Genomic DNA, 18,641 nt, shown 5'->3' with positions numbered 1-18,641 from the left:
TGACTTAAGTTAAAAATCAATAGTAAAAAGTGAAGTAATGGTCCAAGTCAGTTTATATGGGATAGAATGATTGAAAACTTTTCCTTCTGAAGTATTATTTCTTAAAAACTAATCATGTCATTTTCTATTTCTAACCTCATAAATCACTGTTCTGTCACTAGATGACTGTTGGTTACTTTTAGTTATACAAATCAGTGTTGGATTATAAGATTTCATGTCTAGAGCTTATCTTTGGCAGCCGTAACTTTAAGAACATAACCAAGAACTAGAAATTAAGCCTACCAATCTCTACGAAAAAGAAACAAATGAAAAAAAAGTATCAACGTATGTTTACCCTAAAATTATATACAAGTTTTACAAGTTTAGATTACGATTTCCAACTTTTTTTAAAAAAGACAAAGGTAGAGAGGGTTTATAGAAAGTCGCTTTGAAAATAGTTATGAGGGAGAATTTCAGAGGAAATGAGAAGTAAACATAAGAAACAGGTAATCTTCATCTCTTAAGGGACACAGTTTTAGATACCTCAGATTTTAATATCTGTTTCTATTTTTTTAATTCTGAAAATCTAATGGTTAGTGTTTTCAGCAGCCAGATTTTCATAGGCGTTCACGATATTTACTCTAAAGGAAATGTTTTCTTTGTAACTGTACTTTATTTTAATTAAAGGTTGCAGAGAGAGTGGCTGCAGAAAGGGCAGAATCTTGTGGCAATGGTAATAGTACCGGATACCAAATTCGTCTCCAGAGGTAAAGAATGTTCACTTGTTTACAGGTAGATTTTAGTGAAACTTTGAAGTTAGAGATTCAAAAGAAAGATCTTTCCCCTATTTTTATGCTGATTATTGCTATTAGAATTAACATTTAAAGTAACTGCAACATATGAGGCTTGCAACCCACAAAATCATTTTTTTAACCCAAATTCAGATTTGGATTGCCATTTTAAGATGTCTTTTACATTATGGAATGATTAGAAAGATAACATTTTTCCTGGGTATATGTTAGTAGACCATCACTCACCCTGAAAAGGAGTTGACCTCCTGTATATTTTGATACCATCATGCAGCCACTGCCTGACGGAATTTAGTTTTGTGTCTTTAACCCCCTATCCCATTCCACTATATTTCTTTAGTCCTTCTCTGCAGGTCAAGATTCCATTTACCTTTTTAAATGAATTGATTTTCTAATCACTGAACAGAAGTTTAGTTCCCTAAATATTTGGTCTTTTTCTGAATGGTAGCACTTCTGCTTTTAAAAAGAAATCATTAACATTATATCATAACAGAAATAATGTATAATGAACTTGAAGCTAGTATGTCTCATTACTCTATCGTTGTAAGGGTTCCAGTAACTAAAATTTAAGTATGAAGTTTTTCATTAAAACTGAAAACATTTTTTAAGTTGAAGATATTCTTTTAAACTTTTGTGGTACTTAAGTAATTTATTAGTAAAGAAAACCAAGAGTTAACTCATGTCTTTCATTCACAGTCGGTTGCCAAGGAAACAGGGTTCTATCTTATATTGTACGACAGGAATTATCCTTCAGTGGCTTCAGTCAGACCAGTGAGTATGTTTCAACTCAGGACATTTAGTTAAATGTTATCAGAAGATGTAATTATTAAATTGGATTTTATTAATTTATGTAAAAGTAAAATGGTTCTGTTTTTGAATTTGGTGCTGAGTAACGAACTTTACACTTCTGCTTTAGGCATTTGTCCAGTGTTAGTCATATCGTGCTTGATGAAATCCATGAGAGAAATCTACAGTCAGATGTTTTAATGACTGTTGTTAAAGATCTTCTCAATTATCGACCTGACCTGAAAATAGTTTTGATGAGTGCAACATTGAATGCTGAGAAATTTTCAGAATATTTTGGTGAGTAAAATTTATGGTTGTTACTTTAGAAAGTTATCACAAAGCCATTGAATTTAGAAACAATTTTTTAAAGAAAACTAATACAGTGCTAGGTACAGAGTAGTCAAAATAAATGTTTAGCAGTTCATTTTATTTGAATATTCATCTACCCTGTAGTCTCACAGAGAATTGGGCCTGTTTTTAAAAAATGGTGGCATCATCTCTGTTCTTATAGTGAAGACATGTAGCCTTTTGGTGCTTCCACCAGATAATTAAGGTGACATCAATGAAGTCAAACCACAGATTTGAATAATTTTATAAACTTTTTTTGTGATTCTTCTGTGGCTTTTATGTAATATCACAGGCTAGGGTGGCAATTTGCTAATAATAGTAATAACTAGCAACCACTATGGAATACCTTCAATGTGCCAGGTAGTGTATTTGGCATGTCTTCATCAGTCCTCATAATACCTTGTGAAGTAGGTGCTATTCTTATTCTTACAGATGAGAAAACAGCCTCAGAGTAGTTAAGTAGCTTACCCAAGGTTTCATAATTAACAGAGAGTCAAGATGATTTGAAACTAAATTTGAGGGAATTCCTTGGCAGTCCAGCCATTAGGACTCAGTGCTTTCACTGCTGGGGCCTGGGTTCAGCCCCTGGTCAGGGAACTAAGATCCCACAAGCTGCACAGAGTGGCCAAAAAAAATAAAAAAAGAAACTAAATTTGACTAGCTGCAGAGTACATTCTTCTAAAATTATGCCTCACTGTCTCTCCTGCTTAAATTGTTGGGACAAGGAGGAGAAAAGGGAATGAAAATGGAATAGAACTATTTTTAATGTGTTTGTATTCAGCCCAGTTGACCCTCAAAGCCTTGTGAGATTAGTTCAGCATATTATACTTTGTCTTTGTCTCTGTCTCAGTCCTTTTTGATGAGAAATCCAGAACTAACTTTGAGTAAACTTATGCAAGTCAGAGGCAAAGTTTGGTGTCACCTCAGATACTTTGATCTGTGTCTACAGTATTGGCCTTTGTTTACACTGTATATGGTTTATTTTGTTCGATACAAAAAACCTAAATAGCATTTAAATAACAATACTAAGAGACTTATTTTTTAACTAATGATTCTAAAATAGTAAGCAACAGTTTAATATTTGGTTAGGTGTTGCTTTAACTATGTTTTTTCTTTCCCTAACTCTGGACACCACAGGGGTTTTGTTTCTTATGTAGATTTCACTAAAACTTAGGTTCATGGCACCATCGTGGCCAGTGATGAAGAGAAATAGGCTTAATAGGGCTTGAATCCAACTTAAAATACTCTGTTTTTTGCTATTCTGGGTTACCTTGTAGAACTGTGAGATGTGTGTACAGTTTGGTAACAGTAAATCGGTACTGAGTGAACACTAGACTGCTGGTTTTATTAAATTAGATATGGAAAAATAAGGTAGAGCTGTAAAAGTTTCAGGACCATTTTCTGAAGTTAAAACTAATGGAGTCATTGTGCTATTTACAGTCTGTTGAGTTGTTTTTTTTTTGAACATTCAAGTACAGATTTATGTTTTATCTACCATGATAGGTAACTGTCCAATGATACATATACCTGGTTTTACTTTTCCGGTTGTGGAGTATCTTTTGGAAGATATAATTGAAAAAATAAGGTAAGTAAATATTAGGAACTAAAAGCGATTAAAAGTAATAACATGTCACCATTTTGTCAAACTTTAGTCTCAGAAACTCACCCTTAAAACTGTTTCAAACTCATCTCTAAAACATTGTTTTTCCTTAAATCAGGGATTCCCAAACTTGGTTGCACATTAAAATGACCTGGAGCTTTTTAAAACCCACATTCACACTTCATACCTTAATTATATTACAGAGTCTGGGCTGGTAGCCAGGCATCAGTATTGTTTAAGGACCCTGGGCAGTAAAGTTTGGGAACCTCTGTCTTTAGTGCTGAACCTCTCTTCTGGTTCTCCTACCTGGTATTCATTCTCTTTTGCTGGCTTCCATTCCCCACCCTTTAAATATGATTTTCCCCCTAGAGTTCTCACTTACTCTTTTCTCAGCCTTTTATGATTTCACCGTTAAATCTTTTTTCCATGACCATAGTTCCAAATTTTCAGAACTATTTTCCAATAGCTTGCAGAACTAGAGCTTCAGAACTGAAGCTCTTCCTGAATTCTAAACTTGTTATCTAACACTATACTCAGCAGCGTTGCAGTACCACAGATTTCTTGAACCCCACACTTTTCAAACAAAAATCATGATCTTATATTTGATTCCCGCCATGCTTCCACCAAAAATTAAAGCAATCTGTGTTGCTTAGTATGCCTTATTATAATGGTTACTCCTATTATCCTCCCCCCAGTTGTCTAAGCTGTAAATCAGGAGAGCTGGTGTTTATCAAGCAGTTACATACCAGGATATGTTACCTGCTTTACATGCTCAGTAACCAGACTACTCTAAGTCGTTCTATATCCCATCCCACTCTCCCCCTCAAAAACCCTGAGAGCTTTCTCCTTGAACATACCTTCTCATTTTTATTTCTTCTACTTAAGGTCCTTATTATCTCTCCTGTGTTAACATAATAGTTCCTCTCTTGGCACTGTGGTCTTCACTCTTAAAACTGCTGCCATCTATTTTCCAAAGAAATCTAGTCATGTGAGTTTTCTCCCCTAGGGCACCCCCTTTGAGATTTCTTTGTGAAAACTGATTGAGGAACCTTTATGGGTTTGTCATGGCCTGTAGCAGGGCACCTCAGCTGGTATGCCCAAGTTATTGATCCCCTCAGCACTGGTCATTAGCTGCTATCAGGCTTCTCGAGGAGCCGTACAAAATTATATTAGTATTCCTTGATGAGAAAGGGCTGGGAAAGCACAGCCCCATAGGATCAGATTCCAGTTCCTTAGCCTGTCACCCCAAGGCTCTTTTACAGTCTGGCCCTGTTCTCTCTTCCTAGCCTCATGCATCCCATGGTCTGCCCATCCTAAATGCACTAATCACTAGTCTGCCAGCTTGTGCCCTTTCTTTCATGACTATGCTTTGTTACGTGCTATTTCCTCCTTCTAGAGCTACGTTTGCCACCTTCTTCATCTTTTCATCTATAAACTGTTATGTAAGAACAAATCCCAGTTTCATTGCCCATTAAGCCTTCTCTGATGCCTCTCACAGAGTGAGTTACCTTCTCAACAAGACTCCCAGAGCACTTCTGTCATATCTCTTATAACACTTATTGCCATGTAATGTATCTTTTTATATTTGCCTGTTGCACTAGATTTCAAATTTTCAAGGTCGAGGATTTTGTCCTGTTCATCTTTGTGACTAGTGCATAGCATAGGGCCTGGCCTGTAGTAAACATCTGAAAAATATATGGACAGATGTAGAAACATTTGTGCTGAGATTTTTTTTCAAGACTCCACAGCTTACTTGTTAAAGGAGAAAATCAGGAAGTGATAGTGGGAAGGTGAGAACAAAGATCCTGCTGCATATTTCACATGGAGAAAAGTCAGCTTTTGAAAGGGCTTTATTTAACAAATATTTTTTAAACTAAATTTGTGGCTTGCACTGTGCACTAAGATCTGAGCATAAAACAAGCGAAAGACTCATTACACACCCTCAGAACTTATATCTAGATAGGGAGACATACAAACTCTCTAAGGTGTGATTGACCTGTTCTGGGGCAGTGAGAGTACGTTGGAAATGAGTTTATAAAGCAGGGGTAGGCTGGACAAGTCAGGAAAGCAGTGAAATCAGTGTAGCGAAGAGGGAAGTGGTGTATGTCAGGGGGGAACATATAAAAGTGAAAGTGTATGTTGGTCTTCCATGCTCTGGTTTTATCATCAGTGCTTATAAATTTTTATGCTCTCCCTCCTCAATTCCACTTTCTACCATGTGTCCCGTCTCCTACCATAGCACATTTACCAATTGTTTTCTAAGATAATAGGCAACAGCTTGACAATAAAAACAAAGTTCCAGGGCTTCCCTGGTGGCGCAGTGGTTGAGAATCTGCCTGCCAATGCAGAGAACGCGGGTTCGAGCCCTGGTCTGGGAAGATCCCACATGCCGCGGAGCAACTCGGCCCGTGAGCCACAATTGCTGAGCCTGCGCGTCTGGAGCCTGTGCGCGGCAGCGAGAGGCCGCGATGGTGAGAGGCCCACGCACCGCGATGAAGAGTGGCCCCCGCTTGCCACAACTAGAGAAGGCCCTCGCACAGAAACGAAGACCCAACACAGCCATACATACATACATACATACGTACATAAAAAGAATGTAAGCAGACAAGAATATCATTAAAAAAAAAAAAAAAAAAAAAAAAAAAAAAAAAAAAAAAAAAAAACAAAGTTCCAGGGATCAGTAATCTAAAATTACATAAAGATGGATTGCTTTCTTAAGGTCCCCATAAGGCAGGGAATGTACAAGGAATTGTAGCTAAGGGGAGTCTCTTGAAGCAAAAGGATGGTATCTGTGCACTTGTCATTCTTTAGCCAGCCTAAGAGTGGGGGTGAAGTAGGGTAGTCATTGGATAGAAGTTTTCAGCAGAGGCCCCCAGCTGTTCCTTTCCCAGAAGAAGAGCTGCACTACAGGGAAGTAGGGAAGAAAGTAGGTGAGGTGTTAACGGAGGGTTGTGATTGGGTTCTTGGGGAGGGGGGTTAAAGGTTACCTCTGTTTTTGGAATTACTGGGAAGGGAGCCAACTGTGGGTCCATCCTGCTGACTAGACTAATCTCTGTCTCAGGTTGCCCTACCTCACGTTGGTGCCTCTATATGTATCGAAGACTTAGGGGAATCCTGGGTCACAGGTACTGAATAAGGAAGGGGATTGATTAATACTTTTGGGGTGTCTGCTATGTGTCAGGCACTGTGCTTTATCACTTTTTTTAAAAAAAATTCTCATACAATACTGTTAAAAGAGTATTAATCTCTCAAATAAGGAAACTAAAGACCAGAGGTTTATACCTTGCCCAAGGTCGCACAGCTAGTCAATGGCAGAGCGAGGACATCAGTCCCATTCTGTCTGACTCGCGAAGCCCATGCTCCAAATCCCCCATTCCGTCTAGATGCTCTTCTCTAGGTAAACTCTGAGGGGCTTTGGGGTTAAAGTGTAGGTTCATTTTTCTTTGTCCCTCTCTACTCCCATGCTTCTGAGAACCCACTTATGGTAGGTGACATTCTTGGGCAGATGTGCCCTCTGTTTTTAGCAGTCACTGCAGCATGGTGGAGTCAAAGCATAGTACTGGACTGACGCATAAGAGATTTGAATGCTGATTCTCGCTCTGCCATTAGCTATGTCTGTGAGACTGAGCACAACTAAGTAGTTCTCAAGCATGGGTCTGTAGATCTCTACACCGTCTGAATCTCCTGGGGCACTAATTAAAATTCCTGGATTAGCAGACCCCAGCCAGACCTACTGAATCCAAATCACAATATAAGATTTAGGAGTCTAGTTTACAAACTCCCCAGGGGATTCTTATGTGCACTCAGGTTTGGAAACCTCCTGTATTCAAAATCTGAGTCTTCTAGGCAATCATTAACTGTTGTTTTAGACTTACATTAATGTTAACTTTTGATTTAAAAGCAAATTCAAACTTAAAGATGGAAGTTACTCTAGTTATTTTTAAATTTTTATTGCTGAAGATGATCTAGAGGTTTATATACTTTGATAGAGAAGAATGATTTTTATCTAAAATGTCATTTTATATGTTAATACTTGGTAATAAATTTATATTTAACTAGCATTCACTAGAAAGGATAGTGAAGATGTTCTTTAAAATTTAAAATCCTAAATGTAAAAAAAGTCAGAGATATTGAATATTAGCTAAAACCAGAGTTTCAAAAAAGTGAAGCTATTTAAGAATGTTTTTATTTTAGATATGTTCCAGAACAAAAAGAACACCGATCCCAGTTTAAGAGGGGTTTCATGCAAGGGCATGTAAATAGACAAGAAAAAGAAGAAAAAGAAGCAATCTATAAAGAACGCTGGCCAGGTTATGTAAGGGAATTGAGAAAAAAGTAAGTCCGTTTTGTTTGAAAGTGAACACGGTGGCTAAATGACTAAAACAAAAAGCAGGATTGTCTTGATTTTGTACGCTTTTAAGGATAGCATTGCAAGTCTCATATTCTAGCTGAATACTATACTGATTTGACTTGTAAACACTATCATAATCCCAGTAATTCTTTCCTATTTATTGATTATGTTTTCCCATTTGCAGATTGAGTTAATTATAAGGTTTTATAGCAAGTTAAACTTCAGGAAACTATCAAGTATTTCATGGCTTTCTATTTGACTTTGATAGGTATTCTCCAAGCACTATAGATGTTATAGGAATGATGGATGATGATAAAGTTGATCTGAATTTGATTGCTGCCCTTATTCGATACATTGTTTTGGAAGAAGAGGTTAGTTTTGTTTTTAAGTTTCAGAATTGAAATATAATTTCAATTTTATTTTTGTATCAAGGCCATGAAAAAAGAAAATTTTCTTAAATGCTTTAAAAAAAAAATAACCTATGGAAGAAATGGCTTTTGACACCAGAAATAGGAATTTCAAAATACCAAAAGATTTAGACATTTGACCTGTTTGAAGAAAAGACTAAACAGATGAAATGTCTGGATTATAAATCCTGTTTTTAAAAAGTGAACTTATATTCTTTAGTTATAATTAGTAACTAAAGTTATCTTGAGCTAGTATAATTTTAATGAAGACTTAATTGTACACAGAATTGTACTTAGTGTATTTTGTTACGTGATCCTTTGTAATGGTTCTTTCCCCTCCATATAGGATGGTGCAATATTGGTCTTTCTACCAGGTTGGGACAATATCAGCACTTTACATGATCTCTTGATGTCACAAGTGATGTTTAAATCAGGTATTATAGAAATGCATTTTATTCTAATTCCAAGAGTGGTACTTGAATCATATGTAGCCTGGTTATTTTCTTTCATTTGAGCTTGGTGGTCTTAGTCCAGCTTGGGTTTTTTCAAAAGTTGTATCTTCTTTTTTTCTTTTTTTTTCTTGGAAGTTCTAGGTCAGAGATGAAGATGGTAGGTGTGTAGTGAAGTTCCTTATTTAGTATTATGGTGAGACTATTTTTCCTCTCTTCCTAAATTTGCCTAATAAAATTGAGTTCATAAAGTTAAGATGCTGGCTTTGGAGTTTTTTTTTTTTTCACTCACTTCTGCATTTAGCTGGGCAGAAAAGAAGTTTGAATTTATCCCTTAGTCCACTATTTCTCAGCTGACTATACAGCAGAGTCACCCATGGCACTTCTTTAAAATGCAGATACCCAGATCCCAAAATATAAGAATGTGACCTGAACATCTGAATTAAACAAAAAAAGTCCTTAGGTGATTCTGATTGTTTAACAGCATGTTTTGAGAGGTATAACCTCTTACATCTTAGAGAAATGCATGGGAACATTTTTCTCCTATGAAATTCAGTTAAAGCTTTTTCAGGAGTCATTATTAACTTTAGCAAAGCAAATTCTATTTAGTATTTTATAGTTCTGAATATACTTCCTAACCTTACTCTGTTGAAGTGCTTTTGATACATTTTATTTTTTACAAAACACTAAAAAATATTTCGATCTAATTTTATTGGCTAAAATATTTTTTATTCTTTGTTAAATCCCATCATGGTAATGCCCTCAAGGATTCTCTATAATTAAAATTATTTAGGGCTTCCCTGGTGGCGCAGTGGTTGAGAATCTGCCTGCTAATGCAGGGAACACGGGTTCGAGCCCTGGTCTGGGAAGATCCCACATGCCGCGGAGCAACTAGGCCCGTGAGCCACAACTACTGAGTCTGCGCGTCTGGAGCCTGTGCTCCGCAACAAGAGAGGCCACAATACTGAGAGGCCCGCGCACCGTGATGAAGAGTGGCCCCCACTTGCCGCAACTGGAGAAAGCCCTAGCACAGAAAAGAAGACCCAACATAGCAATCAATCAATCAATCAATAAAGAAAATCTTTAAAAAAAAAAAAATTATTTATAATTAGAATTATTTATTCTCTAGCCAGAAAAATATTTTTATCTGATCACCATGATTCCTCTATAATGAAATACTGCTTTCTCTTTTCCTTGTCATTGATAATCTTTCTCTATAGAAAAAGTATAGCCGTGATTGAACTATACAACCGAATTAGTTTTTTAAACAATTGGAATACTTTTTTGGCTGAACCTTCCAATTTTGGCCTCTCCTTTCCCCGTCATAAACACTATTGTATGATCTACTTTTAGTTTTAAAAAATAAGGGTGTGTATATATTTTCCAAGAAAAATGCAGGGAAGATCATTTTGGGGGGAGTGGGGAAAGGGTGTGACATTATAGATTATTATAGTTGACTTGATTAACTTTCTAATTGAATTATTCTCAGGGATGGAGGTATTTATACTTCCACCACCAACTTAATTTCTTTTAACGGAAATCTTTCAAAAATTTAACATACCTAATCTTTTAACATCATCTGATAATCGTCTATAATCAGATTTTCCCATTTTTTCCCCTAAAGTGTCTTTCACAGCTAGCTTGCTCAGACTATAGAAAAAGTCAAACTGATAGATCGTTTACTCTAGTTCTAGAACATCACTCCCATTCTCCCCTTACTTTACCCATGGTGGAAAAGACTAAGTCTGCAACATTCTGGAACTGTCTGAATCTTTATGGTATCATTTCATTTGATCCTCTCTTACCTCTATTCCCTTGCAAACTGGAAGTTATATCTGAAGGCTTGATTCAATTCCAGTTAAGTATTTAGAGTTGATGTATTTCATATCGTGTCACAGAGACAAGTAATTAAGAGCATTCTTTTTTAGCAATACCAATTGCTTGACAGCATTTTACTGCTTTTTAAGTTCGGGGGGGTCAGAGAGAGTCTATGGGGGAGCACCGTATCTCCTTTGAATAACAACAGTTCTTTATCTGGGGGAAATACAGCTATCTAGGGGTCATTTGGACACTCTTGCTGGAGATGTAAGTCAGGTTGCACTTTGGTAACTATATCTAACTGAAATTTTACCCTTGCTTCCTTAACATTCTTTCTCCTTCCCATTACCGTACTACATCAAACTTTCTGCCTATTGGCTAATAATCATGAATGGGCTTGAGCAACTTCATTTTGAAACTTAAAACTTCTTATATTCCTAACAATTATTTTTTTTAAATGTGGGTCACTTTTGGAATGTATTACATTTAACCAGTGCTATTTCATTATTTTTAAGTAGGACATGGAAATTTAGTACGTAATTTGCTTTAAAAATTTAAATATTCTTTGTATGATTAAAGTAGGATTACCCAAAGTCTACAAACATATTCATCCATGTTAAGCAAAATCCTTTGGTCTTCAGTTAGTGGTGGGAATGGAGTTAATTATTTTTTTTAGTATAATTTGAAAAGAGAGCTTCCAACTTTTTTAAGCATTCTTTAGGAATTTAGAATTAACAAAAAAATATTAACAAGAACATAAAAAGAATAAAGTTGGTCTGATTATCAAGTGGCTTAGCATCTGAATTCATTGTTCCATATATATATATTTTTTAATAAATTTATTTATTTATTGGCTGCATTGGGTCTTCGTGTTGCGCGTGGGCTTTCTCTAGTTGCGGAGAGCAGGGGCTACTCTTTGTGGTACGCGGGCTTCTCGTTGCAGTGGCTTCTCTTGTTGCAGAGCACGGGCTCTAGGCGCGTGGGCTTCAGTAGTTGTGGCTCGCAGGCTCTAGAGCACAGGCTCAGTAGTTGTGGTGCGTGGGCTTAGTTGCTCCACGGCATGTGGGATCTTCCCGGACCAGGGCTCAAACCCATGTCCCCTGCATTGGCAGGCGGATTCTTAACCACCAGGGAAGTCCCTGTTCCATATTTTTTTGATGGAGCTTTTCTGCAACTATTTGTCTTAAAGTTTAATTTTCTTTTTAATTTTCAGACAGGTTTCTTATTATACCTTTACATTCACTGATGCCTACAGTTAACCAGACACAGGTATGTTAAATTTATCTTTCAAACTGCGGCAGGCTTTAAGGACTGCTTATTGTAGGTTTTATTTTCTTTTATTTTTTAAGGCACATTTTCAAATAGTAATCCATATAAAAAAATACTTCTTTGAGAACCTGTGCAAATGAGTCTTCAGGGAATGATTGTACAAAAAGTTGAATAAGAGAGGGTAATCCACAAATCAGATTAGTTTTGTCAGCATTAGGGAAACGTTTAAAGATTGGTTTTACCAAGAACTTGTTTGGGTTTCCTGAATAAAAGAAAAAAGTATGTGAATACCAATAAAAATAACTCAACCTAGAAGTTAATAATCTGTGACATGTACAGCTTGATATTTGAAATTTTGATTTAACAGAATTAGTACATTTGCAGGCATGAGATTTCAATAATGTATTATTATGGTTTTGGATGTTTTGGCTCTGTCAGATGCAGGGATTTCTCTAGTTAGAATGAACACTGCTTTCTCAAAGGCAAGGTGATTTTCTAGTGTTTGCAGTTTCTTGTAGAATGAGATGGATCCATTTTTCCACTCTTTGTAAGAAAATATCTTGACATTTTTTATTGAGAGCTTTTTAATATCCTTTCTGCTGGTACCTTAGTCCTGAGTAAGGCTCAGCCAGCTGGATTAGATACAGAGTGCATACCTGAGGGAAGAGAAGAGGAAAGAAAGAGAACTTTTGATTCCAAAGATTGGACAAAATTGTATCCAGTGTGGAGGTACTGCCATCTCTGACACCCTCACCGTAAATTATTTATTCCTTTGCTAGAGAATATGTGACTAGACGGGCAAACAACATTTTATTTATTGATTATCACTTTTATGAACGAGGGGATAAGTTTATGCATTTTTTTGCTTTTCGGCCAAGGTGGTACTTGCCATCATGACATTGTAGGATTCACCATGTGAAGGGGATTTATTTTTAAAATCCAGTCCAGTCAGAAAGCTAGTATACCGTGGCACAGCCAGCTGACGTTCATTCTGACGATTGGGCATCTGCCTGGTTGGTTGGTGATCTTACCTTTATAGTTTTGGGTAACTCATAATTCTTATCTTTAAACTTCTGTCCCTCTCCCTTAAAAGTTTGACTATACAGTAAGACGTTTATACTCTCCAGCATTTGTTAAAAAACAAATTTTAAATTATCATATTTAAATATCATTAGTAATTTATATACTACTTAAATATCTATAAATTCAAATTATCTCTATATTTAAATTATCACATTTTGTTTGAAATCTTGTTTGTGGTAAGGTGCTGACATCTGTGGGAGATTGTTTGATTTACCAAAAGGGAATTCTGTGGTATTGAAGATGATGTATACTTTATAAATATATCTATAAATATTAGATGCATATATGTCAGTGAACACAGAATTGCTAAAAATGAACAGTACCTGAAGTAATTCCTCTATTTGCAAGAATAATGTATCAGAAATTAGTTTACTTTTGGGATTTTGATGTATTTATTCTTACAGGTATTTAAAAGAACCCCTCCTGGTGTTCGGAAAATAGTAATTGCTACCAACATTGCAGAGACTAGGTAAAAATTGTTTTAATTACCAACTACTGTTGATTACATTAGTTTTGAGCCCCATAAATTATTAACATACTTTAATTTTTTTCTTCTACAAAATACTTTGTAATTTCTTAAAAGTAAAGCTATTTTAATTTAGTTATGGTAGTGAACATAGGTTTTGTGGGGGTTTTTTCAACCTATACTAATGTTCTAGTCCCTTTAGAAATAGCCTATTAAGTGGTTGTTTTAACGCTTTCCTAAAGAAGCATGGGAACTGAGGTCAGTTTTTCTGGTTGGGAGTAGAATTGTTTGGTAGTTTGGTAATTAGTTATATACAGCATTTAAAATGTATTCCCTTGGAGGTACTATTATACCAGTATGGTCACGGCAGCAGATTGTTCTGTGGAAACTGATATTAAATCATGGAACTGGAGGGCTCCTAAAGCTAGGTACAAAAGTCCTCAGGCAAGCTGTGCAGTTTGGCTGTAGGCAAATAAGAATTTAGCACATGATCTGTAAGATTGGCCCTATGTGCTGCCGCTGAAGCTGCTGATGCTGCCTGTGATTTGGTGCTTGATCCCCCTTACATTGGTAACTGGGAAGAGTGGTGAAAATCCTGAACTGCTAAAAATCAAATTGATGCAATAAAAAATGCTTTAAAATCCCTGTTTGTAGGCCTGTTATCGGTTAATGTACTTTTCATGTGTTTTTAACATTTTTTATATATTTATTTTCCAAACAGCATTACCATAGATGATGTAGTTTATGTAATAGATGGAGGAAAAATAAAGGAGACACACTTTGACACACAGAACAACATCAGTACAATGTCTGCCGAGTGGGTTAGTAAAGCTAATGCTAAACAAAGGAAAGGTCGAGCTGGAAGGTAAGGTGGGACCTTTGTGTGAAGCCTTAAAAGCAAAAAAATTTTGTGTAGCAAAATGTGTTGGTGGCATTTTAAAATATTTATTTAGGACGGTTACCTTTCATATTTTTTAAAACTAACTGCAGCACGTTTTTAAATGGGAAAGTTGTTTTAATCATAGTTGCTTTGGAAAAACTATCTACCAAGTTTTCTATTTTATGATATTTCTACCTCTAATTCCTCAGTCTGGTTAATTAAAATTAATATTCTTTATTCTTTATGTTATTAGCTATATTACATATAATTGTGTTTCTTTTTAAAAAGCATATATTACGAATAATGATAGCTATTAATAATATTTGAATGTCAGATCATCTCATAGATACTTTATATACATTAACTTGCTTAATCCTTACCACAGTGCTATGAAGTATAGGTTATTATCTCTATTTTAAGGGTAAAGAAATTAAGGTACAAAGAAATTAAGTCATCTGTCCAAAGTCACACAGTTTTGTAAGTAGCAGAGCCAGGATTTGAAGCCAGGCAGTCTGGCTGCACGGTCTGGGCTCCTCATCAGTATACTTCACAGCTGTGCTGGGTTTTCACTATCAGTTACCAATGAAAACACAGGGAAAATACCTTTTCCTCACTGCTGTGGTGATAGCAAAAGAAATAGAAATATCTCTGTTTTAATGGTAGGAGAAAAGATTTGCCTTTAACACAAATAATTGCACTTATTATTTGTTGTAATGCATACTTCACAGTATTTTTATACCCTTACTCATATGAGTAGTAGAATCATGTCTGGAGTTTTAGAAGAGTTTTTGTTTTGCCTCTTACACGTAGAATAAAAAGATTCCTATTAATCTTCAAATACTGGCTTAAGTAAGGAAAGGAGAGTTGAAAGAAAATTTTACAGACCATTTTATCAGTCCTTTAAGTTGGTACTATATCTTTAAAGCTCTGACTCACTGGCTATGATCTTTGCTGATTATCCCAGTATAACTTGACTTCCAGGTAGTTTATTAGATTATGCAGTTGGTGCTGTTGAGCATAGTCACGGCTTAATTCACAAAGTGTACCTTCTAATCAGTTAACCAGGGCATACCTTGATTGGGGACCTAGCAGGATTGGAGTTTTCCCATGCAGACCTGTCACTACTGGATACTGATTCAAAAAGTATTCACTGTGGTGAATGGGTTTTGGCACACTTTTATAAATGAATAGTAAACACACTAGGCCTTAAGATTTGATCCATGAAAACAATTATGGAAATAGAGTAAATCAAGTATTACATTTTATCTAATTCCTCATCTCCACTATCCTGGTGAAGGTTAACTGTGGAATTACAGTGGGTTTTTTTCCTAATTGAAGTATAGTCGGTTTACAGTGGTGTGTTATTTTCTGGTGTACAGCAAACTGATTCAGTTATACGTATATATGTATATATACACACACAGTGTTTAATTCAAATGGAAAATAGTCCCTTGTGGGCTCTCTAGATATAAATTCCTTTAGCAAAGCTAATTAGATTGATAATTATGTTGAAGCCCAGAGCAAACTATATTAACTACGTGGTCCTCAGTGGAGACCCTCTTACTTTTAGTTTCTGCAGACATGTAATATAATAGATAATGGGTCTTTGTAGACTCATGACAGAAATAGCTAAGATTTTTAGAATTAATTTACTCCTATAGGAAAAGGGCCTCCCCCTCCTTTAACAGCAAGCGCCTACAGAAATATTTTATTCTGCTTGAAGATGAATGAATTCGTTAACCTCTTCATATCTGTCCTTAACATTGTACAAAGAATAGTATCATTCAGGTCACTAGATGAAAACAATAACCGTTTCCAACATCCCTCTGAGAACTCAATAAATAGCACATACCTAAAAGCTTTTAAAATAATATAGACAGGTTAACATAATACCGGGATTTGTTACATAAAATGCTCACAAGGCCCAAAGAGATTAACCTACGTATACTGCTGTTATTGTGAATATAAGTCTGGAATCTGTAAGATAGAAACAGGGAACCAAATTATTGGTAGGGGGAGGCAATCCTGTATCTTTTAGAACTAGGACTTAGGGTTAATGGATTTAAGCTTATTCAAAACAGGTGGGGAGAAGGAATTTGTGATTAATAAAAATGAAATAACAAGTAAATTAGTTATGGTGTGGCTTGAAAGAAATATTGACTACTTCCCCTGCCTAGTCTTTTCTCTGGAGTTCTAAAAAGTCACTGATAATACACCCCCCGCCCCTTTTTTTTTAAGAGTTCAACCTGGTCATTGCTATCATCTGTATAATGGTCTTAGAGCAAGCCTTCTAGATGACTATCAACTGCCAGAAATTTTGAGAACGCCTTTGGAAGAACTTTGTTTACAAATAAAGGTAAACTAGCTGGGAGAGTTAAGAAAGTAAATAGGGTTCTAGTTTTCAGCATCTTTGATAGAGGAAAGTAGTATACTAATCTGCCAGAAAGAATTTTTACCATGCATTTGTTTTTCTCTGTGTGTTAGTACGGTTGATCCTTGAACAGCGTGGGGATTAGGGTTGCCGAAAATCCACTTGCTGCCTTTTCTGCCTCAAAAACAAAGGAATTGATAGAAGACTCACCCAAGGGTGGTTAGTTAAACAGTTTAGGTAGAATCAGGACTCAAACCCTAGTTCTTTTGATTCTACATATTGTGACCTCTAATTGAACACAAACCTTTCCCCACGCTTAGTTAATTTAAAAATCTGTAAAATAAAAATGCAAGTACTATATTTATTGAAAAAAAATCTGTGTGTAAGTGGACCCATGCAGTTCAAAAAAGGTCAACTATAAATTATATTTTTTAAAGCTTTGATCAGATATTGACTAAACAGTTTTTAATTACATACTGCTCTCGAGCCAGACTACCAAATCATCCTGTGGCAAGCTGGTTCTGTTATATTGGGCAAGTTATTTAAATTAACTTCATATAAAATTCTTAGAACAGTGCCTGGCACATAGTAAGTGTTCAGTAATTGTTAGCTACTGTTATTATATCTTAAGATCCCTCATTATAGACTACTTACCATTTTTTCAGCATCTTAATGTATTTTGATAAAATTAGCTGCCTTATTTTGAAGGTAATTGGTAATCAACTTGTTTGTTGAGATTTTAACCAGCTACTTTTCTCATTAATAGAGTTGGTGGGTGTTAGAAGGTAGTATGTTGGCCTTTAAACATGTTTTTATAGAATCACAAATATAATTTTTACTTACTCTGGTAAAATAACTAACTTGAAAATCATGTATAGGTTTGATGCTTTATTTTGAGTCAGTGACACAGGCAGGATTAAACTCTTATGTCAATATATGATATATGTTTAATTATATTTGTCTCTCCCCAGATTTTAAGGCTAGGTGGAATTGCTTACTTTCTGAGTAGGCTAATGGATCCACCATCGAATGAAGCAGTGTTACTTTCCATAAAGCACCTGATGGAACTGGTAAGTTTGATTTTTTTTAAAATTCTAACTTAGAGTGTTAAAGTAAGTAAGCCAGCTAATTATAAAATTTACTTTCATTATGGCAAGGTAGGCCAATGAATGTGCAGTGCCAAATTGATTCACTCTTTGGCTATTTGGCTTGGAGTATGAAATATAAATTAGAAAGTTACAAAATGATACCTTTGTGAGTTTCCTTATACTGGGCTCTTTCCACACAAGTTTTTTCATTATAGGCCTGATTTAAAATTACATAAAATTTTGAAATCTTTCAATTACTGGTCCTCTTCATTTGTATTCTAGAAATGAATTTGGTTGCTTTATTCTACTCTTTCTGATTACCATAATGTTTTTAGAGCTTTTGTCAAATACAGGTAACTTAATGACAGTATGAACATTTTATAAAGGCAACTCTTCTATCTTTGAAGGAATACTAGCAGGTGGCTTTTCTCCAAAATATCCTATCCCCCTACCTATCATTTTATTCGTACAGCTTTTTTCCTTAGCTTCTTTTATGAAGTCAGTGTTTTGAGGAACTAGTTTCAGTGTCTTAGTCAAGTGACCACTTAGTTTGTAGCCATCCCTTCACGAGCCCATGTTGAGAAGCGGCACAGGACTGGAGAGAATTAGTGAGTGAGTTAATGCCCAAAGTGGAGAGAAAGAATAGAGCTGTGCTGTCCAACACAGTAGCCACTAGCCACACATGACTGTTTAAATTTAAATTTTGAATTAAATTACAAATTCAGTATCTTGGTCACACTTGCACATTTTAGATGTTCAGTAGGCACATATGGCTAGTGGCTGCCACATAATCAGTGCAGAAATAGACATTTCTGTCAATGCTGCAAGTTCTGTTGATTAGTGCTGGGTTAGAGGATGCTGAAGATGTATTTTACGTATTTCAATTTTACTTGTGCCATCCATGTAGATAATTTTGAGAATTTGGTCCATGTAAAAA

At 35.7% G+C, this 18,641-nt stretch overlaps 1 protein-coding gene across 1 annotated transcript in view; it reads left to right on the top strand.

The window, feature by feature from the left end:
* Positions 1-18,641, top strand: part of DHX36 (DEAH-box helicase 36) — a 51,048-nt gene that overhangs the window by 19,228 nt on the left and 13,179 nt on the right. The window contains exons 6-17 of the mRNA XM_007164804.2: positions 667-746; positions 1,485-1,559; positions 1,705-1,871; positions 3,426-3,507; positions 7,717-7,857; positions 8,142-8,244; positions 8,627-8,714; positions 11,761-11,816; positions 13,304-13,368; positions 14,087-14,230; positions 16,484-16,601; positions 17,588-17,686. Coding sequence (XP_007164866.1) covers positions 667-746; positions 1,485-1,559; positions 1,705-1,871; positions 3,426-3,507; positions 7,717-7,857; positions 8,142-8,244; positions 8,627-8,714; positions 11,761-11,816; positions 13,304-13,368; positions 14,087-14,230; positions 16,484-16,601; positions 17,588-17,686 — 1,218 coding nt within the window. The remainder of the gene's footprint in view (positions 1-666; positions 747-1,484; positions 1,560-1,704; positions 1,872-3,425; positions 3,508-7,716; positions 7,858-8,141; positions 8,245-8,626; positions 8,715-11,760; positions 11,817-13,303; positions 13,369-14,086; positions 14,231-16,483; positions 16,602-17,587; positions 17,687-18,641) is intronic.

The sequence above is a fragment of the Balaenoptera acutorostrata genome, chromosome 4 (assembly GCF_949987535.1).
Source record: "Balaenoptera acutorostrata chromosome 4, mBalAcu1.1, whole genome shotgun sequence".
NCBI classification, from domain to species: domain Eukaryota; kingdom Metazoa; phylum Chordata; class Mammalia; order Artiodactyla; family Balaenopteridae; genus Balaenoptera; species Balaenoptera acutorostrata.
The sequence above is the reverse complement of the archived record's forward strand: the minus strand, read 5'-3'. Positions and strand labels throughout refer to the sequence as shown.